We start from the raw sequence: 23,127 nt of genomic DNA on the forward strand, positions 1-23,127 counted from the left end.
ATCCTGAGTAAAAGATAGAGAAAATTAGACATGCAGAGGCTAGAGGAAAAAGTTTAATCTCCCATCTGTGCAGAAGTCAGTTTAGATTCTATATCTTCTTTTACTGAAAGATGTTTATTATATAAAATAGCGTATCATTTGATCAGCTGGCTTGATCATCTGTGATTACTGATATTGGAGATTTATTGTCATTCAATCAATGTTTATAGAAATGAATGAAAAGGAAATTCTGGGGATTTGAAAGCAAATATAAATAGGTTCTTCTGAGTCAAATGTGTGAGTTTTGAGGTTTATATGCACTGCATATCTCCTGGTTTCTGAATGTAAATTCTAACTTCCCTGTTAAAAGACTGGGGTATTCTGGACAAACAATTCTCAATGCAACTAGTTTTTATTATGAGGGTTATGACAATATTTTATAGCCTTAAAACCTCAAATGATTAAAAATACAACAATATAAAAGATAAGTTTTGTACATTACTTTAAACAAAGGGTTGCATATTTACTTGGCCATCATATAACCAAGCAAATTCTAGCCAAAATGCTATTAAGGCATTAAGAGTTTTCATTTCTGGGTAGAAATTTGGCTAAAAATACTTCAATACTGAAATAGAAGAGAGAAAAGGATGACATTTTTGAAAGGATGAATTATTTCAACTACCTGTCTTCGTGACTACCATTCTTAGTTTTGAGAATTAGACTCGCGTGCAATTTTTGTTCTAATCCAGTTGAGAAATCTTGTCACCCGAGTATAAACTCCTGGTTTATTTTTTAATCCGCATTGATCTCCCCAGCTCACAATTCCATAAATATAGTAAGTGTCATTGGTAACACATGTTAGGGGACCTCCTGAATCGCCCTAATGTAAAAGATAAAAAAGACCATTAGCATTGACAACAATAAAAAAAAATAACATTTTATACTTGCTCCTGAAGAATAATATTTTTTTCAATTTGTCAATGGCAGGGATAAAGAAATAGGATCTTGGATTAAATAAGTTCATGATTTTTTTTTTTGAAATGTAAATCATTGCATTCAAAAGTGATGGTTTTAAAAGTAAAGTATCAAATTAGATTTAGAAGGTTATCTGGAACTAAAATTAAATACAAAGAAGACCAAATAAATGACAGGTAGAACAACTGGCCACAGAACTGACAATGATCAAAATTGTATGTAGCCTTTCAGAATCAACCATCAAGTATAAAATAACAAGCAGTCTAATACAAATAGTCCTCAACTTATGACAACAATTGAGCACAAAATTTCCATTGTGTTAAATGAGTTTTGCCCAGTTTACGACCTTTCTTGCCATAGTTGTTAAATTAGTAACAGTTATTAAAGGAATATGACTTTTCCATTGAATTTGCTTGTTGAAGGTTACAAAAGGTGATCACCTGACCTTGGGAAAGACCAACAGTCATAAATACAAGTCAATTGCCAGGCATCTGAATTTTGATCATATCACTCATAGGGATGCTACAATGGTTGTAAGTGTAAAAAACTTTGAATAGTTACTAAATGAACTTTTCTAAGTTCAGGACTACCTGTAGATACCTTTGGTATTATGCTGAAGGGAAGGAAGTTGGGGGATGTTATCTGATATAAGGAGTAGGTACATATGTAGCACCTTGCCAGTTTTTGTCATGTATACTCTGTTTACATTTGGTTTAAAGAGAAACCAGTGTTCAAATACCAAAAAGCAACACACCTGACAAGTATCTGCTCTTGTTCTCTGAAGACTTCCAGCACAAAACATGCTTTCCACCACTCTGCTATTATATGCATTTGGTGCATTACACTGCCTTTGGGAAATCAGTTTTACTTTGGCATCTAATAGCTGATGAGATGATTCACCTATAGAATGAATGCCAGAAAACACAAGAAACTTATTTTCCGTCTTCTCTTTTCTCTTTTGTGGCTGGTTTCAAAAATGATTGGTAAAATACTGAATTTAACAAATGTTACAGCAGAAGAAAGAAAAAGAAGGACGAAAAAGAAAAGGAAGGAAGGAAAGAAGAGATTTCTATAGATTATCTATCATCTGTTAACTTTAGATTTATATATATTTAACATTTTAAAAGCATACTTATTGCATTTGAAGCTACATATTATATTATGTCAACAAGACATTAAAATTTCTAGCATGTTAAACTTTCAAGATAAAATATAGGACAAATTAAGTCAAATTGTATTGATTCATTACATCAATAATGGTCATGAATGTATAAAATTGGGCTTTTCTTTGGGCATTACTAATGCCTTTCTGCTAAGATTATATGTTACATCTATAAGTTACATTCAGTTCCATACTTTGTACAGTCCATTAATGACTCAAAAATAGACATTATTTTAGTACCAAACTTCATTTTGCGAATTTTTTCTGATACTAACAAACCTGTCCACATCCAGAAGTCAAGAGAAAATTGGAAAGAGCCAGGTTCCAATGTGATGAACTGGAAACCCTCTTCCATCCTCTCCTAGACCCCTAAAGTTGAAGTTGCAGGCAGGCACAGCACACTTGTCATCACACAAGTGGCAGCATTCAGCAAAACCTGATGGGTCCAGAGAACTCTGGGCAGGAGTAGGAGAAGGTGGAAAAAAAAGGTTGGGAGAAGAAAGAAAACAGTGCACTATATTGCAGCACACCAGATGACTATTGGAAGATACCAAAGCAGCTCTCTGGAACTTGAAGTGACTGCAGCTATTTTGGAGCTGATAGGTGAAAATGCAGAGGGAGCCTTTGTTCATAGAGAAGATCCTTGTGGAGTGGTTTGTACAAACCTAGCAAATATCAGTTCTGATCTTGTCTGTATATTAGTTAGAATTAATTGCTCCCATTGTCATGGCTTACTTATTTCTGTTTCTCCCCAGCCTGATATGTAACATTCTGTGTTATCAGGGAACGTAAAATCAGGCAAGCACACAGATTTAACATAACTTGTTTCCACAGCACAGTGCCCATCAATTGGCTTTAATTTCAACAAAGCTGTAAAAGGAGAACAAAATACAATATTTTAAGGCACAGTTAATCATGTAGCCATCAAATTGCACTATAGCCTTAAATTTGCTGATAAGATTTCTTCTAATTTCTCTGGGTCAGAGCTGAGTATTTGTTCATTTTTTCTAAATATTTCCAATCTATTTCATTAATGTATTTATATGCTTACATTTAAAAAGTCATCTCTACACTCCTAACTTTGTTTAAAAATAAAACAGTAAAAGCAATAAATATATTTATACTAAAAAAAACCCCATCACATAAATGTTTGGAGATGTATTTTCTAGCTTTCTTAATTGTAACTTAATCACAATATAGTTTAGTGTTTTCTTCTCAATATTTAACCTTAGGGTTCAGCTAAAGTTTCCTTCTTCCCATTCCTAATGGTAATGATTGGGATTTATCCATGACATAAAATAAGAACTTGCCAATATCATTATATGGGATGCCATCCTGCTCTGTATAGTGTCCGTGTTTAATGATCTTGTCTACATCAAACTTCTGTTCATGATGCTCTTTCCTATTGAGATTCTGTTCTCCAAGGGACACCTGGAGGTTGTGTGCTTCTGTCCTATGAAAGAAAACAGCCCATTCTCAAAGAACAATCGTCATAATTATAGGACTGTGGGACACTTTATAAATTACAGAGAACTGCATCAATTTCATATGAATTCATCATCATACCAATTGTTTCTAGTGGGTTACCTCATACTAAGAAGAGTATACAATTATACAATAACAAAATAATTATAAAAATAACTACAGGTTGTCAAATTATAAAATAATAGACTTTAAAGATAAGACTAGTCCAAACACATTATCCTAGAAGCAAAAGACAAAGTTGGTGTTTTTCAGAATTTTATATTGCTGTTATTCTATATAAAAGAAATAAGGCTATGTGTCAGATGAAAAGACATAGCACAATCCTATTTATTATCCACTTGAAATGGCTACTTTCCCTGACTTTTGCTGTATAAAATTATGCACTTTAGACTCTTCTATCTATAGGATGGATGAAATCAAACAGTTAGGGTGGAGTTTTTTTTTTTGCATTTGTAGAAAATGAAAAGAAAATTAACTGAATCCAACAAGTATGCTTACGTGATACAATGTGCTGCAGTAAGAACCCAGCATGGCTCAATCAATACTCCTCCACAATAATGTCCCTTTGGTACACCTGCTGAAATCTTCCTCTGAAGAGATGCTTGCCATGGATGTTTGCCAGAAACTGACTTGACACCTCCATATATTCTCTTGAATGGTCTTATTTTTTCTGGTTTCCCACATGTTCCGTATGTATTACTTATAGGATTCTTGAAGGATGTTGTTATATTCCTATAGAACTTTGCTGCAATGTAAAGAATGTAACTGAGACTCTGTCAGTGAGGTCAGACCATAGAGATTGGAATTGTGATTTTTTTTTGTTTACCCCCTCTTTCCAATGTAGCAGTATCTCTGCCCAAGCTCCTTAATTTTGTGGCTGGTTTGGCAAAAACATTTTCCACACTCAGAGATGGCTCAGGAATTCATGGGCATTATGGGAACCATGGACCCGATCCAACTTTTCAAAGATCCAATTCCACTGTGGAGATATGATATTTGTCTGAAGGTAGTGGTATTGTGATCTGGTTTGGGAAACATCAACATCAGCCCTTTGCCATGGACAAATCGCTCCCTTTTGATTCCTGAGTTCTCCATACTAATCTCACACTGCAGGGATGTAGGGTCTATCATCGCATGCCAGTTTCCAAAAAGATTGTGTGTGTTTTTCTGGAAGCATAGTTCAATTGAGTCATTTGGTGTGGCTTCAAATGAAGATGTCATGTGGGCTCTGATTAAATTATGTCTATATAATCTCAATTTACTGAGGAGCTGTATGAGAGGAAATAACACAAGAGATGACTAGAGCATTGCTGGCAAGAGTTGAAGAGCAATAACCACAAGCCCAGGAAATGTTCAGAAAAAAAGAAATTTAGCCCAGAGAAAACTTACAAAAATTCTGTTAAAGTAAATTTACAATAAAGCAGAATTAATTTATCTGGGCATGCATCCTTTTTGAACATCCATTAAATTTTGCCTTGTCAAAGGTCTTAGGCAACATCCCTTGTTGATAGTGGCTTCTGTCCTTTGGAACATCTCACCTGAGATCCAGGAGACCCTGATCTTCCTGACCTTTCAAAAACCTTCGGCTTTTCCCACAAGCGTCGGGGCAGTGCATGTCTGATGTCCAGAAAAGTTGTTTATTTGTTGTTTGGGGGGAACTGGGAATTTTAATATTGATTTTACACTTTTTATTGTTTTGTTACCATTTGTATGCTGCTGGGGGTTATAACATACGATAGGTGGGTATATAAATCTTTTAAATTATTAAACAGTATTTGGACTTTCTAAGTGCCATCTAATAATAATATTGTACCATCATAAATATATTATTAACAAATATTGGCTTTGGAGGCTCACTGACAAAATGATGACTGGCTTAACTTGGACACGTCTTACATCCATCCATTGCTCCTAAACATGAACAGTAATATCTAAGGAAGATATTACAGTGATGTAGGGCACTAAAAACCTTTTCTGATTACAGTGATAAAAATATTAAATAAATAAATGAAATTACATAAAAATCTTAGCTTTAAAAATCCAGGCAGTCACTACATAAGAATTATAGATAGGATTGGATTAACCATGTCTCGTTGGGTGATTGTTTCAGAGATATTTCCTTACCAAAAATAGAGAAACAGAATGACCATTGGTGAACAAAAAGCAGTGAGAGCAGCTTCTTATTTCTTGTCTGCTTCCACATTCATTTTCCTCCCTCCCTCATTTTTCTTTCCTTTCCTGACTCCTTCCTTCTTTTGTTCCCTCTCTCACTCTCTCTCCCTTCTTTTCTTCTCTAGAATTCCTGTTAGCTTTTCTATTTACTATACTTGTGGAAAGCTTGTAAGAAGAAAGTCAGTTGGGAAAGCCAGCAGAAACTTGCTAGTGGGTATGACATATAGACGGATGGAAGAGATCCAGAAAGCTATATGGGAGCCATGGGAATGTGTAAGAGGTGCTCAATATTTGGGGATGGTGCACAGGATGGGAAAAATGGCTTTGGTTGTCTGGGAATATGCAAAAGGTACTGTGCAGGTCAGGGAAGTTGAGGTTCATGGTTCAGATTGGGAAGGGTTCTTGGATGAACCCAAATGGTGCTGAATGGTTAAGGAAGGCATTTTGTGGTGGTTTGGATCAGAAAGATATGTGTGTGTAGAGATCAGGAAGGGTGGGTGGGTCTGTGCAAGAAGTGCTACATAGGTTGGGAAAGCAATGTGGGCAGGCAGTGCAGTGGCTGGCATAGGTCAGTGGAATGCGCAAGGTGTAGTATAGATTAGGAAGGGTGCACAGGATATCCCTTTTCCTTTCCTTTCCTTTCCTTCCTTCCTTCCTTCCTTCCTTCCTTCCTTCCTTCCTTCCTTCCTTCCTTCCTTCCTTCCTTCCTTCCTTCCTTCCCTCCCTCCCTCCCTCCCCCCTTCCTTCCTTCCTTCCTTCCTTCCTTCCTTCCTTCCTTCCTTCCTTCCTTCCTTCCTTCCTTCCTTCCTTCCTTCCACCTGTCCTTCCCTCTCCCCTTCTCTACTCTTCCATTTCCAGGCAGGTAACTACCTGGGTGGAGGAAAGGACGAGGCATTGCAAGACAGGCTGGAAAAATGTCCCACAGAATGTTAAAAATGGAGAACACAGCAACAACACAGTCCTGAATTTTGGACACATTCTGTAATTCAGCCCATTTGAAGCAACTTGGTTAACAAATTGTTGCCCTGTGATGTGCCATTTTGTGCAGTTAAAGACAAAAAGTCTTTTAGCAGCATTATTTAAAGCCTTTTTATCTATAACTCTCATCTGAATTTTTTGTCATGCTCTGGTAGGTCTACTGCATGGCTGTCAAACTCTCAGCCCGTGGGTCAGATGTGTCATGCACTGGCCATGCCCACATCCAGTTTAGCGAAGGGGAAAAAGTTGTGATACATCATGTGATGATGCCATGATGACATGAGTTTGACAACCCTGGTCTACAACAATGCATTTCAACATATTCTGGTACACAAGTAATTTGGCACAAAGGGAAATAATTTCTTCTTTCTATATTCCTAAAATATTTTTTAATTTTTATTCTTTCTTTCTTTCTTTCTTTCTTTCTTTCTTTCTTTCTTTCTTTCTTTCTTTCTTTCTTTCTTTCTTTCTTTCTTTCTGCTATATTACTATAAATACTATATATATACTATTTAGAAATAGTTCCATGCAAAAAAGAGTCCTACAACATCAAATAATCAAACAAAGCCTCCTTAATTGCATTGTAAGAAGCATGCAGAATATTTTTTCTACATTGTGTAATTCATTTATTTTCTTTTTTCCTGTTTTAATTTTTATCTTCTTTAATATCTCTTAGTAATAGACACCTCAAGACACTTTCTTTGTTTGGTATACTTTTTGATGCTCTAGAAATGAGAAATCTTCCAATATTATTAAAGTCTTGGCTATCATGTCAGCTGTGCTCTTGAGGTAGTTGGATGAGACAAAAATCTACAGTGATTGCCAATCTAAATTAATGCCATACTAAATTAATGTTACACTGTATATACACCATGTTATTATTATTTATTTTACCTGTTGACAAGCATGGGAGAACATCACAGAAATCCCACTTCAATTTGTTTTTCACATTGACAAAGCACCAGGGTTTGTCATCACCATCTGGATTCCTAAAAGAGAGAAGTTTCAAAACTCACCTGTCAGAAGAATGGATCTTCAGAACAGAAGTTATTAATTGAAGAACTGATAAGCAGTGGAAATGAACAATGTTTACACTGAAATATCAAGTCATTCAGAAATTCAAAAGACAAACATGATTAATAATGGAATCTTCTCAGCTTATTGTACTTACCTACTAATAATATTGTGCCAATGCCTAAGCTTAATTTCTATGCCTTTGTAGACATGCTGTCAGCATTCATTCTTTAGGAAAGTATTTGGGTATCAAAAAACATTACCCAAAGTAGCAATTATTTCTATGGTGAGACGAAATATTTCTGATCTTTTTCTGTAAATAAGAATGAATTAATTGTACTAATCTATTGTACTGTTATTTCATCACTGCTAACAGGAACAACCTAGCCTGTATTATACTGACATAAGGATATACAATCTGGTGTTGAGGAATCCTCATTTGCTAATCCTTAGGTTCTTGTTGTCTCAGCTGATTTTAAATGAAACTGCAAATTGGCAGGCTTAACATCCTTAAATTTAAAAATGAAAACAGAATCTAGGAAAAGGAAATGGGAAAGATGGTGAGCATTCCAGAGAACTAGAGAGTGATAATGAATCTGTCATCTTGTAAGTCAATACTTTGTGGCTTGTTGTTTTTTGGGTAAGGATGCTTATTAATGGCTGAATTAAAGATGTACTCAGAACATACCAATGACCATTATTTAGTAATATTTGATTTGAAATAAGAGTATAAATAAGAATGATATTTGTGGAATTGGGCTTTCTTGTATACATGGAATACCTGCAGAAGTTATGATCGCCAAGGCCATAATAGTCAGCATCTTCCATAAATGCATTATAACTACTGTCCAAAAGAAAATGAGAATTCCAGTGAAGGCATCTTTTCTGGAGGATGGTTTGGCTAACATTTCCTCTGTATGTGTGGCCATTTTCTTCAAAGCAGTCTTCAGCATCTACAACAAATTATCATGTTTTGAAAGATCTTTTTGTTTTATTTTGGCCTATTCTGGCATTTCCCCCTCTTTATTCTTAGATATATTAACCTACACAAAATCTGAAAATGAGGTCTCACAAGAATCTGCATTCCACTGAGTTTAAAGTACCTAAGCTGGATATTCTGAATCTTTTTACATCATGATAATGATGGCTCAGATCACTTTTATATGTAAAAGTGTACAATACAAAGAATGTTAATCAGTTCTTCATAAATTACTAATAGCTCATTAAAAAGATCAAAGGTTAATTTATCCACTATGACCCCATCACCACTGCAAAATACAGACTTCTCTTACCTAGTTCACAAAATTTTCCTCTGAAGCCTTCAGGGCAGTTGCAGCTGAAATTATACCTTAAACGATGCCTCTGACAGGTGCCTCCATTTTTACAAGGATTTGGTTGACAAGCTGAGGATGCTAGTATTCAAGAATGATTTAGAATATTGTATTTAAGTGAGATTGATAGCTTGTTTGAATAATGTAAGAAGCTATTCATTCAAGGACACTTTTTGACCACACAAACAAAAAGATAAGTGTAATTACTTCTAAAAATTCCTAAATCACGTTTGCTCTGTCTATGGGCTCATTGGTACTTAAAATAACTCTATGCAGGGTATTGCAAAGGGAACTTTTCATATAAAAGCAGAGAGTGGATTTAATATGGGAAAATAAAAAGTCTTTCCAATCTAATGTCTATAGGCCCATTAAAATAATTCTATGCAGGCTGTCCTGATCATTGTTTGCATTTAAGAAATAAGCTAAGAAACAACTTTAGAGTGAAAAATATTTGATTTTAAAGTATAATTTAGAGCAGGCGTGTCAAACTCATGGCATCATGGTGGCATCACATAATATAACGTGACTTTTCTCCCCTTTGCTAAACCAAGTGTGGTCATGGCTAGCTTGTGACACATCTGGCCTGCAGGCCGTGAGTTTGACAGCCCAGAAAAACAGTTCTAATTCTCATCCATAGAACACAGCAGCAGTAGACGTAATGCTAGAAATTGGCAACTAATATTACAATAATAATTTGCCTCACCTTTTCTACATAATGGTGGTTTATATGGATATCTACAACTGCATTGATAATAAGGTTCTTGTAACATAACTAGACACTCTCCTTGATTGCAGTTGATTCTTTGGCATGTATTTTTCACTATGGTATATAATAACAGTAAAAAGAACAAGAAAGTTAGGTAGATTTTTCAAGTTTTGGATATTTGCTAAAAACAAACTTTATGTAGTACAAGGATTGACAATGGAGATACACAAATGTGAAATTTCATTCTAATTCCTGATGAAAATTACAGTTACAGAGTTGTAAAACAGTAAATAATCAAACAATCTCTACTCTTTCATCCCCCTGAAGATATGGAAATGCTCATGAACTTGGAGGAAAAAAAGCAACATTACAGTAATATAAATACCAATATCCAGTTGTATTTTAAATGTTTCCTCTTTTTTCTACACACAAATAATATGAATTTGTATGCCTTATCTTCACATTATAACAAAATTACTATGTATATTAATTATTATCTATCACTAAGTTGCAATGGTTTGAAACAGTATCACAAAACATAATAGAAGAAAGAAAATATTTTAAATTGGAAAGTCCCAGAACTCAACCTGATGGTTAAGCCCTAGAATCTGCAATACGACATTTGGAGGGAAGAAAAACTGGATGCAGATATTTCACAATCAAGGAATTAATTTTGTTTTTATTTATATTATTATTTAGTTATTTTGAGGAGTGAAATTTTATGATCCTCTAGAGATTAATGCTCAGTCATGATCATTTACAATTTTTCTGGCATTACAGGTGCAAAGAGTAAGGAAGGTGAGCTTGGTGGAAATATGTAGGTATCATTACCTAGGCAGAAGGAGCTAAAACATTGTTTAAAATTCTAGAACAAGATAACACTCAGAAGTGAATCAGGTAAATGCTTTCCTAATTAATTGAACTATAAGAAGGTGAAGGATGTACAACATAATCAGATTTGCAAGATTCTGTTACTATAGCTAATTTTAATAAAAGTAGTTTTGTTAAAGCTGAAATGGATTTCATGCTCTGTCTACTTTGTCTTAGTGGGACTGATTAGGTTGTTATACCTTACATATATAAATGCCCTTATCCTACTACAATTTCTTCAATGGACTGATTTTGAAAAGTCACATTCTAAGCAGTCAAAAGCTTTACAGATGTCAAATGTAACATAATGGAGGTAAAATGTAAGTATTAAAATATGTTTAATTGTATTGTGTTTAAAAACTGCTTCATTTATTAATGTACTGACTGGGAGTCCTTAGTTTGCACATGATCTGACATCTTTAATAAATGTATTTAACTATTATTATAGCTACAATATATAAAGTTTCATGCCTTAATTAATACAAAACTGATTTATATGACTGCACTGTATTGTGTACCACTATGGAGTCTTTTCATGTTTTATGAATTGGTTCATAAATACATAGATACAATTAAATAAATTCATAGATACAATTTTATTAAATGTCTTAATTTTTTTAAAAATAAATTCACTTGATTAAACTCTTACACCCACAAAATTATATTAATATACAGTATTTATTTCTTATTTATATTTTGAGGCAATATACAGGTACTTCATTTATAAGATTAATTTCTATTTTATTTCATTAATTATTTATCAATAAGTTTTATGATGTATATATTTTGGTAACATTTAGCAAGTTCTTGAATAAATTCTGTAGAGCTCCATTATCATTTTGATTTGATTAACATTGGCTAATATTTAAGAATGCAATATTTTATACAGTTATACTTCAGCTATCTGGTTTAAAGCAATTCTTCATAAAATATTCAATCTTAAATATTTTCTCCTAAAGTTTACCCTACAATAGTTATGAGATTGCTATTAATTGTGTTTAGCTTAAAATGAAGATATTCAGTCTAATAACTGAAGATACTCATGTTTATACTCTACATTTAGCTATTGATCTTTTGGGATTTTAGAAGATTTCCATACCAGCCACACCTATTGGTTTGGTGCATTCATATTGCTTACCCTCTATATATTTTATTCATTTTTTTCCAAACAATTCTGAAATGTAATGAGACCTAAGCAGGGGTGGGATTCAAATTTTTAACAACTGGTTCTGTGGGTGTAGCTTAGGTGGTGGGCGTGGGTCATGTGACTGGGTGGACATGGCTTGGTGGTCATGTTATTGGCTGGTTGTGGCCAACTCAATATCACTCACATCGAGATACGCAAAGTACCAGCAAAGGAAGTGAAAAAAATTCCAGAGACGTTCCTTAGACAAAAGTCTAGTCCTGCCAAGAATGTAATAAGGGTTAATGGAGAGGCAGTTTCTGTAAACAACACCAGAACATTTTCTTCCTGCTTTCCTTACAGGATTAGGGCAGTAATTTATTCTAACGAACTGCTTAGAATGTTAACAACCAGTTCTAGCAAATAGGTGCGAACTGGTAGAATCCCACTTCTGGACCTAAGTAAAATGACCACAATTGTTTTCTAACTCCTGAGTCTATTGTTTTATGCTTGGATAATTGTAGCAAGTTCTTACATTTTTCTTCTGCTGCATTCCAAAGTTGTTGTTTTTGTGTTATTGCTAAAATAACAGTCAAACTTCAAGCTACTGTTTTATAGTCTATTTTGCACTATTTCAGGACTAAATGTCTTTCTCAAGTACCGCTTCTATGTTCCATTATATTATATTCCATGCCTGAAAAATCAAAATTATAGATTTAAACTGGAAAGTCCTTGCAAATTTCCAGCTGACTTTTAAAATGGAATGTAAATAAATCTATTTTATATTTTGTAAAACTATATGATTTATAATAGTATCTACATTTTTCAGCTTTATATAATAGTTGTGACAAGATTAAGATGTATCTTACCACGGTCACACTTTGATCCCGTGTATGGTTCAGGGCAGGAACACACATAGCTGTCTCTCTTTCTTTTACAGATTCCATTATTCTGGCATGGGTTTGTCTGGCAGGGATTGTCTGGCACAGAGAAGTAAATTTGAAGTTTATTTATTTAAAATCTTTACCCGTTTTTACTGAAAGCTTTTTCACCTAGAACACTGATGTTTGCTTGCAATAGCAGATTTATAAAGCGGTAGAAAGTTCTTCATTTCCCCCATTTCTACATTTAGCTAAATATTGGATTCCTATCTTTCACTTCCCATATTCTGATTGTCCATCTTATAATGAGTATAATGAAGTACCATCATGAGTGAAGAATTCATAAATCCAATCAGAGTCAAAGAAACTAAATCTGATTTCAGCCTCCGCTGGCTCTATATAATCAGTGCTGTATTCATCGTCATAGTCATCAACAGAACCTGCAGATATATCAGAAACAAAACAGACTATAACATGAATGAAGCATAGCATTTCAAAGCTGTTTAGTGTAGCAAATATGTATTTATCTGGTGAAATTACACTAGACAACATTATAGAAAAAACATGGTAATTATTAGCACATTCCTATTCCTTTGTGTAATCTACTGCAGAAAACAAAACAGCATGGGGTATATTTTGAGCCCCTGGAAGGAAGATGGATATAAATATAATAAATAAATAACTGCAACCTGGAAATGAAATTTCAAATAACTTTCCTCTCTGAAGATGTAGTCTGGATCATTAATTGATCTTTAATTCATTTTACTTCCACAACAATTTTTAGAAAGAGTTGAAATCTGAGGCAATGACTTGGCATAGATTGTTTCATGCAGTATAATATTTTGAAGGTATGATTACAATCCAATTGCATATTTGGGGAGGGGGAAATCACACAGTATTGTAAAAGGCATGTGCCTAATATGCTGTATTGAATAACTAGTCACGTTGTTATGAAAGTTGTATTTAACTGATTGTGATTGCAAATAGATGAAAAATCTGATATTATACAAGGTAAATAACAAAAACATTAATGTATCGGCTTCCTTGGCACAAATATTGCTGGAATACTTTGTATTCATATCTTGAATTGTGTTCCTCTTTTGATCAGTCTTGTGTGCACATTGTAGCTCACATTATATTATGGACAGAACAGCAAACTGGATTGTCCAATAGAAAAAATATTCCTGATAAAGAATGTGCACGATTTCATTTCAACTTGAGAATAGCTCTCGGTGTTAAGTTCGTATGAATCTATACATCTCCCACACACATATATAGGCATTAAGTGCATTTGCCAATTGATCTTCTGAAATCTTTGTTACTATATCTCACATATATTAAAAATAAACATGTACACAACAATCTCATAATGACATTTTAATATATATGGGAAAATGTTTAAAATTTATTTTAAGAAAATGAGATTAGTATATATATTTGTAGGAATAATACATACTCTAATTGGGAAATAGTCTACATTCTAAACATTGGTCAACGACAAATGTTCTATTTATTGTTGCATTTCCAGACTGTATCTCAACTTTTAATCCAAACTGGCATTGTTCAAAATCTTTTTATAAGAGAGTTTATTTTTTTCCCCGTGATATCTATGGACTACTCCTATATAATACTGTGAAGTGCCTGCAACATTTGTTATGGTCTTCAAGGTAGGAGAAATGCCTTGTTAAAAAAGTAAATAGAGTGCTTCAAAAATCCCAATTCCATTCAGAGCGCTGCTGGAATCATTTCATCACAATCAAACTAGTACTGGATAAAGTACAGGTAATTATTCTGGTGTTAGTAGTCGTATAAGAGAAGGGACATATTCATGAACAAAGGAAACAAGTAGGAGATTCTCCTTAACTTTGATCATGGTGCCACATTTCCAGTGCACAGAAACAGATCTTTGTTCATAGCAATGGCTCTCTGGATACCCATTGACAAATAGCTTTCTGAATAGCAAAGTAAAGATGGGACACAGTTCTTTCCATAGACTTTTTATAGAAGTAGTTGATTAAGATGGGTCACCGGCTCTTTCCGGCAGGTGTCAGTGTAGTTTGTTGGAACCACTGGTGAGTTTCAAAGAGCAGGTATGGTAATGAGGAGAGGGAAAATGCATACAGGGATACTTTTAAAAGCTGTCTCCTAGGGCTGGGCTGGTGGCCTGGTGAACAATGTGTCGCCTTGAACTGCTTATCAACGGCATTATCTTAGTTTTCTCAACTCATTCATTCGATTGCTGCCTTTATCTTTGTTCTTCCTTTGCTTCTGATGAAAAACACTTTTTTGTACAATGAATGCTTTATGTTCCATATTAAAATAGAAACTTTTTTTTTTCCCCTATGGACCAAAACTGGTTCCTTGACGGTTAAAAAAAAGTGTCACCTCATTTATCGTTATGTCAAGTCAAGACTTCTTTTATTCACTCATTATTTTCTCAAGAGCCAAGCTTTTGCAATATGAAAGTGCTGCAGGACTGCACACCAGGCTGAGGGATAAGGAACTCATTCTAAGATAGGGCCATTGTCTCCATGGAGAAAATAAAGTTTAATGCAAGGTAATGAAAAAAAGAAAGAAGTTCATATTTCAACCTGACAGTATGTGGGATTATTTTACAAAAGTTAGAACTTCTCTGTTTATTTATTAAACTTTGTGGTACTAAAGGTATCTTTGGCTTTTTATGTACTTTTCCCACACTGTGTCAAATACTGCATAAAAGAAATAAAGAGTCCCCTCCCCTTTTCTAAACAATAGGATCCATTTTGGTTGTATGGGAATCATCTTTATAGTTCCTCAATATCCCATCATGCCCATGGATATCTTTTATGTTTATTGTTAGCTCAGTTTGTTCATTGTTCCTAATCAGGTATTAGGAATCAAGTGACATTATGTGAACCATCAAGATCCATTCAAAATATATCTTTCAAGATAGCTTGCAAATGTTATTCTTTTTGCTACCAATGCTCATTTTTCTGACCATTTTTTAAAATCATTTAATTAGATTTTTAAGACTTTTTTCAAAGCTTGCTTAAGACAATATGTCTGCTATGTTTGCTCCAGTATTTATGTGGAAATAATAGAAGTCAGGTTGTTATTCTGTCCTTCCTGATCATCCATTGGGTTTATAGATTTTTCATCAACCACTTGGTATACTAGTGAGTACATGGTTATAAATTTAACCCTCTATGCAATATTTATCTTGATTTTAAAGGATTGAACATATGCAACTTTATATACTTTTTCAGGATTTGGCTAAAAAAGTAATCATCTAGTGTGAAAAATAAAACTAACCTCTGTGTCTATTATACAAATCTTTGTATGGTACAACTAGTAATGTAATCATCATATCCATGCAACACTTTCTTCCAGAACATGTTTTTTTGCTTGTTAAAAATTACTTCCATATCTATTAGAAGAATAGCCAAACCAAAGCTTACCATGTGTTCTCAGGTGCCATATGGAGTAATTGCAAAAATATCTACTTGGCAGTCATAAAATTTCTATCAACTCTGAATTCACTTGAATGAATCCAAGTGAAGATTAAGCATCAGTAGGGATTCTGCTGGCCAGAAGACCAGAAAAATCCTAATATAGGATTTATATAATATCATTATATCTACTTGCCATCTTTCCTTTTTTATTTGAGAAAACCTAAGGTGACTTAAATATGAATGTATGTAGGTTCATAATGGATTTTGCCTGATATCTTACATTTCTAGCAACAGATAAGTTTAACTTCTTCACTGTTATGTTTTAAAAGGCCATTTTCTATTATTTAGTACTAACAGTACTATTTTTGATCACAGTTTTTACTTTTTGTTACTATGATGGGAACTTGCTTTAAATTCAAAACTCAAAAAGATCCTTCCTTTTGAATTAATTATAGAATTAATTATTCCATAATAGAAAGAGAACAAAATCTCATAATCAGTCCTGGTTTTTCTTTTCACTGCTTATGATAAATAACTACTTCAAAATGCAAGATCAACATATTTCTGAAATAGATCCCATGGTAGGTATTGGGCATGATTTCTACCAAAAAGTGTATCTGTCTGGAGGCTTAATTTTTCATATGATGTCACACAAGCCATCCTACTGGAATCAAAGACTTGCTTATATACTTAAAGGCAAGTGTAAGTTAAGGTTCTTGCCCAATAAAATTAGAACTAGATTCTATAAGCCAACTGTTCATAGCCACGAGATACTCATGTTTTGTCAAATTTAGTGCAGTCATATAGTGAATGCACAGAAGACACTTTCATTGATATTCTTCTCAAAGCAAAAGGGTGTCTGAAAGGGTCCTAATTATTCCTTCCATATTTTAACACTGTAAATGTTATGAAGTATTTGTCACACAGAACACATTAAAAAGCACATGGTTTACCAGGTTGTTGACTGAACCATGATGATGTAATCTTCGAATGCTGAAATGAGAGAAGAGAGAGAGAAAGGGAGATAAATATGAGACTTAGCAATGCTGTCTTAGAAAAATTAGATATAAATGCTATCTGTCAACCATGAGCCTTGGTGGTGCAGTGGTTAGAATGCAGTATTGCTCACTAATTCTGCACTAATTTTGCATTGAACTGCCAGGAGATTCAGTTCTGACTGGCTCAATGTTGGTTCATCCTTTCATCCTTCCGAGGTCGATAAAATGCAAACCCAAATTGTTGGGACCAATATGCTAACTCTGTAAACCACTTAGAAAGGGCTATAAAGCACTATGAAGCAGCATATAAGTCTAGGTGCTATTGCTATTAATAAAGCAGTTCCTTTAAAAAAAAATCAGTTTCAATACTTTCAATTCCTTTTTAAAATAAATTCATTACATAGTTATAAATAATATATATTTCAACTAGCAACAATAATGTCATATTTGGTTAAGTCTTTTATAAACTACTTTTTCCTATTAACAATAAATATTTTAATTGGGCATAAGGTTAAAATTAAATAACTTTATGCTTATTAGGTTAGCTCTATTTATTTGTTTAAATTTGGGTATTAAACTGTGAACTATTATATTGGGTGACATTTTTAAAGTATTGCCATGTTACACTTTGATAATGTCATATTGTTATTATTATTAGAAAGTAGCATGATGCTGTACAATCATTTTGAATTATGAGGATAAACAAAAAGGTTGTGTCAGAAGTAACTCTATAATACATTGCCACATCTTGTCTTTTAGTTTGGACGATCCACACTTCTACTTGCTTTATCTCCTGGACAGGTTACTCAGTGTTTCTGAGTACAGCAATGGAGTGATACAAGTAGGAGCAGATTTAGTGGAATTTCAAGGTTACAGAAGTAAGATGAAAATCTAACAAAGCAAATATATTTCGACCATGTGTCTTGAATGCTTATTATTGCACCATTTCTTTTGCAGGCTGCTTATTGTTCAGAATATATTGATGAATTGTGGGCCAGCAAGTTAGTATTAACTATTAGCAATGCCATGGATAGATTTTCTCCGTGATAATCTATACCTAATCTGGTATTTCAGGTCTTCTTTCATTGTCACAGTAAATGGTCACACTCTCTTGCTGCTGATCAGCTTTATCTCTATTTCAGAATATATAACAGTGGTATATGGCCATTGGTGAAATTAAGCTTCATTAATTTTAATCCCCCCCCCCGAATCTCAATGATCTCCATTGATTTGTTTCCTGGAACCATCTGTAATATTTAATCTGCCAGGAACACATAGAGATTGAAATGAATTATTGGGTTAACACAATTCAGTGGAATCTAGTTCTGCTGTATACTTAATGCACTCAGAATATATTGTGAGCAATTGTCGACTCTATTGTAGAGATATGTAAAGAACATGTTGATGCATGCAAAGTGTTTCCTTGGTGATCCCTATGAAAATGCTTCTGTCTTTAGGAGATAGCCTTCAGATGAGCTTGCCAAGCTTTCCAGAGGATGCAGCTGCTTTAAATATTAAAGGAAAGATGTGTTGCTTGTGCCAGCACACTTTGCAAAAGATTCTTATCGAATGCTTTGCGCAGTCATATTAAATAGTTACAAAAGTAGACATAAGCATGAAAGTAAAAACCTGCTGCCTTTTACTCTGCTCTCCATTCTTTAGGCTGTAATATTCTACATTGCCAGAAGATGGAGGGCTTGACTTATTAAGAGAGTACCACAATATGCATTGATATTTCTTTTCACAGTGGTCTGATTGACAAGATTGAAAAGAAGGATCAAAAAGCCCCTTCATCCCATCTCACTCTTTATTTATAAACAGATTCTAAAAACTTCAACATTTAAATCTAGTCAACAAAAGTCCATTAAGAATTATCAAAAATAATAACATATATTTATATATCTATATCTATCTATATATCATCTATCTATATCTTCATTAAATAATTCCACTTATATTCATTTGTTTTATTTTTTAACAAACTTGATTTTTATTACTTTTTAATAGTGTGCAGGGTTTGATTTTTTCCCATTGTATCCATATTTCTTCTCAGAAAGTCTTTAAATCTTCAACACATTTCTTTCGTAAATGAAAAATAACAAAAAAAAAATGTCCAAGTCACCCTTCCGGTTTGTTATTTGTATATCTCTTTTAATTGTTAAGACATCTGGTTTTGCTTGTATACTGTATACCCAGTATAACATCTTTATCTGTATCATTCTTTTAATCTGTAATTTTTAAATCCACATTCCAGTCAGCCTTGGAAGCAGTCTTATTAATAACAGACAATCTTAAAAATAACTTCTGAGTGAATTAGTTCCAAATATTCTTAAATTTGATCCATTAGAATAATTTGTTGTATTCTGTATTAGCGGGTCTATTTTTATAATCTTTTTATTCTTTCTCTTTTCTTCTGGTCAACTTTTAAAATTCTATCTTGTCACTTATTTTTCTGATCAATAACATTTTTCCACAGTAAGATTTCTTATACTTGATTTCAAAGTGTTTAATTTTTTCCCATACAACTACAGTATATTTTCCTGTTGGAATGATTCTTGGAATTAGTTTCAAAATCTTATTTCAAATTCTGGCTGTTAATTTGTAACTTTCCAAAGTCAATGTTTTAATCACCTTTTGCTGTTATTAAAAATGTTTTTCAAATTCTTAAACTTGCACAAAACTTCTTTCACTGAGGATTGAAGGAGACTTACACGATTTAATGAAACTTGCCAATATGCAGGTTCTTAATATCCAACAAGCAGTGAACAAACAATTTCTAAAGGATATTAAAAAATGAAATATGTGGCTCCTGTGTTCTTTTGAAGGCTTTTGAAAAGCATGGTGACAATTCCTTTGGCTCTCAGTGCTCTAAACCACTGGAGACCCTGTTTTCTGGTTTGTTCATGGGAAATTATTCTCTGTGCTATGTGTGGGCAATCCTGAGTTCTCTCCTTATCCAGAGAGAAAATTCAAGAAGCCCATCCATTTGCCAACTTCTCATTCCATCATGGCCATCAACTCCGGTCACTATGGAGTTATCTTCCAGTCACCATAGCTTCCCTGAATTTTTTCCCCCATATTTCAATTATCCAATAAAAATATAAGAACATTAGTTGTCTTTTTTTCAAGGATAAATCCTATTCTTGAAAAATTGTAGAATAATGTTTGCTACCCACGAAAACAACTAATGTACAGGCTACAAATTGCTGGAAAGTTTCAAAAGTATGCTGCATTCTTGGTCTAACAGTAGACCTATGCAAAGCATTTGAAAGCCCTGAATTACAAAATATGTTAGCAGTTGTGTGCTGTCATGTGTGAACAGACCATATTTCTTCTGGGAGTGTCAATGTAACTAAGCATTGAGCAATTGGGACAGTTTTTAAAGCTGTAGCATCAACTTTATAAAGAGTGTGTCTGTTTCAATGCTTTGTGGAAAAGCGATTCACTTTCACTAGCATACGTTAGTAACTACCTTTTTTGAATGCAATCCCAAGCCTTCCTGATTATTCATGATATGACCCAGACAATACATTGATTACCAGGAGTGACTAATAATAATGATAACCGTTATAACAAATACTATTATTTTTTACAGGACAGCCGTGGAAAACTATTGTGCCAAAATCATCAAAGATTCTTCCAACATCTTAGAGACTTTGTTACTGAATGAGCTAAGGTACAGATACAGATAATCAGAGTTGGAAGGGACCTTGTAGGTATTCTAGTCCACCCCCCACCCAAGCGGGAGACCCTACACCATTTCTGACAAATGGCAGTCCAATCTCTTCTTGAAAGTCTCAAGATGGCGCTCCCACAACTTCCGAGGGCAAGCTGTTCCATGGGTTACTTGTTCTCACTGTCAGAAAGTTTCTCCTTGTTTCCAGGTTAAATTTCTCCTTGTTCAGTTTCCATCCATTATTCCTGGTCTGGCCTACAGGAGCTTTAGAAAATAGCTTGACCCCTTCCTCCCTGTGGCAGCCCTTCAAATATTGGAAGACCGCTATCATGTCTCCCTGGTCCTTCTCTTTACTAGACTAGCCAAGCCCAGTTCCTGCAACCGTTCATTGTATGTTTTAGCCTCCAGTCCCCTAATCATCCTGGTTGCTCTTCTCTGTACTTTTTCTAGAGTCTCAACATCTTTTTTATAATGTGGTGACCAAAACTGGATGCAGTACTTTAGGTGTGGTCTTACTAAGGCTTTATAGAGTGGTATTAGTATTTCCCTTGATCTTGACTGTATCCCTCTGTTAATACAATTTAGGATTGCATTAGCTTTTTTGGCGATGGCTGCACACTGCTGGCTCATATTTACCTGGTTGTCCACTAAGACTCCAAGATCCCTCTCACAGTTACTGCTATTGAGCCTGGTTTCACCCAGTCTATATGTGTACTTTTGGTTTTTCTTGCCTAAGTGTAGGACTTTACTTTTCTCTATATTGAATTTCATTTTATTAGATACGGCTCAGTGTTCTAGTCAGTCAAGATCCATCTGGATCTTGAGTCTATCTTCTTGGGTGTTAGCTATTCCTGCCAGCTTAGTATCATCTGCAAATTTGGTAAGTTCCCATTCTATTCCTTCATCTAAGTCGTTAATGAAGATATTGAAGAGTACTGGGCCTAAGACGGAACCTTGTGGCACCCCACTGCTTACTTCCCTCCATGTAGACTTAGACCCATTAAGGACTACTCGTTGAGTATGTTTTGCCAGCCAGTTGCGAGTCCATCTAGTGGTGGTGCTATCTATTCCACTTTTTTTCTAGCTTACTAAGAACTAGGTTGTGGTCTACTTTATCGAATGCCTTGTTGAAATCTAAATATATGATGCCCACAGTATTTTGCTGGTCTACTAATTTAGTCACTGTGTTAAAGAATGAAATGATTGGTTTGGCATGATCTGTTTTTAACAAACCCGTGCTGACTGCTATTTATTACTTTACTTGTTTCTAGATGTTGGCAGATCTGTTTTTTTATTATCTTTTCCAGTATCTACCCGGGTATTGATGTTAGGCTGATTGGTCTATAGTTTCCTGGGTCTGGGTTTTTTTCCTTTTTTGAAGATGGAAACCACATCAGCTCTTTTCCAGTCCTCTGGTAGTTCCCTGGTGCTCCAGGATTTTTGAAAGAAATGGTGCAGTGGTTCTGAGATGACCTCTGCCAGCTCCTTTAAAACTCTGGGATGTAATCCATCAGGCCCCGGTGATCAGACAGGTGTTCTCTTATTATTATTTTTGCTTATTTTAACTTATTTCTGGTCTGTCTTTTACAGTTATGTTTTTGGTGGGTTGAGCTATAGTTTCTTTTTGTGTGAAGACAGATGCAAAGAATGAGTTAAATAGTTCTGCTTTCTCTCTGTTGCCTGTTACTTCCTTGCCATCTTCTCTCTTTAGTGGACCGACTGTTTCCTTGATTTTTTTTCTTGTTATTTATATGTTGGAAGAAACTTTTTTTATTATCTTTGACTTTTGTTGCAAGTCTTTGTTCGTTCTGAGCCTTTGCTATTTTGACTTCGTCTTTGCAGATTCTGGCTATCTACTGATATTCTGCCTTAGTTGTATGTCCTTCTTTCCATTTTTTGTACTTGTCCTTTTTTTTCTTTCAATTTGCCAGAGAGATCTTTGTGTAGCCATGCTGGTTTCTTCTTGGATTTCTTGTTTTTCTTTCTCAGTGGTATTGTGCTGATCTGGGCTTTTATGATCATACTTTTTAGAGTTTCCCAAGATTCTTGAGTTGTTTTCCCCTTTAGGATTTTCATCCATGGAATCTTTCCCAAGTTCTCTCTGAGTTTATTGAAATCAGCTCTTTTGAAATCCAAGACTCTGGTCTCATTATGTTCTCTTGCTTGTGTTTGTGTTATGTTGAATTCTGGTATGACATGGTCACTCTCAGCCAAGGTTCCTGCAGTTTCAACTCCCTCTATCACTTCTTCTCTGTTTATTAGAATTAGTCCAGTATGGCTGTCCCTCTAGTTTCACCCTCTACTTTTTGGACAACAAAGTTGTCAGCTAGGTTGGTTAGGAACTTA

The 23,127-nt window shown here is 34.4% G+C and overlaps 1 protein-coding gene across 1 annotated transcript in view; it reads right to left on the bottom strand.

Moving 5' to 3' along the window:
* HABP2 (hyaluronan binding protein 2) overlaps positions 1-23,127 on the bottom strand; it is a 31,161-nt gene that overhangs the window by 2,575 nt on the left and 5,459 nt on the right. Inside the window, exons 2-13 of the mRNA XM_026704802.2 lie at positions 17,061-17,100; positions 13,000-13,116; positions 12,665-12,775; positions 9,800-9,916; positions 9,058-9,177; positions 8,547-8,718; positions 7,646-7,740; positions 4,100-4,346; positions 3,427-3,569; positions 2,852-2,986; positions 1,709-1,854; positions 662-859 (exon numbers count right to left, since the gene is read on the bottom strand). Coding sequence (XP_026560587.1) covers positions 683-859; positions 1,709-1,854; positions 2,852-2,986; positions 3,427-3,569; positions 4,100-4,346; positions 7,646-7,740; positions 8,547-8,718; positions 9,058-9,177; positions 9,800-9,916; positions 12,665-12,775; positions 13,000-13,116; positions 17,061-17,100 — 1,620 coding nt within the window. The 3' untranslated portion in view covers positions 662-682. The remainder of the gene's footprint in view (positions 1-661; positions 860-1,708; positions 1,855-2,851; positions 2,987-3,426; positions 3,570-4,099; positions 4,347-7,645; positions 7,741-8,546; positions 8,719-9,057; positions 9,178-9,799; positions 9,917-12,664; positions 12,776-12,999; positions 13,117-17,060; positions 17,101-23,127) is intronic.

This window comes from Pseudonaja textilis, chromosome 4, assembly GCF_049901715.1.
Source record: "Pseudonaja textilis isolate UNSWEBS1 chromosome 4, rPseTex1.2, whole genome shotgun sequence".
Lineage (NCBI taxonomy): Eukaryota > Metazoa > Chordata > Lepidosauria > Squamata > Elapidae > Pseudonaja > Pseudonaja textilis.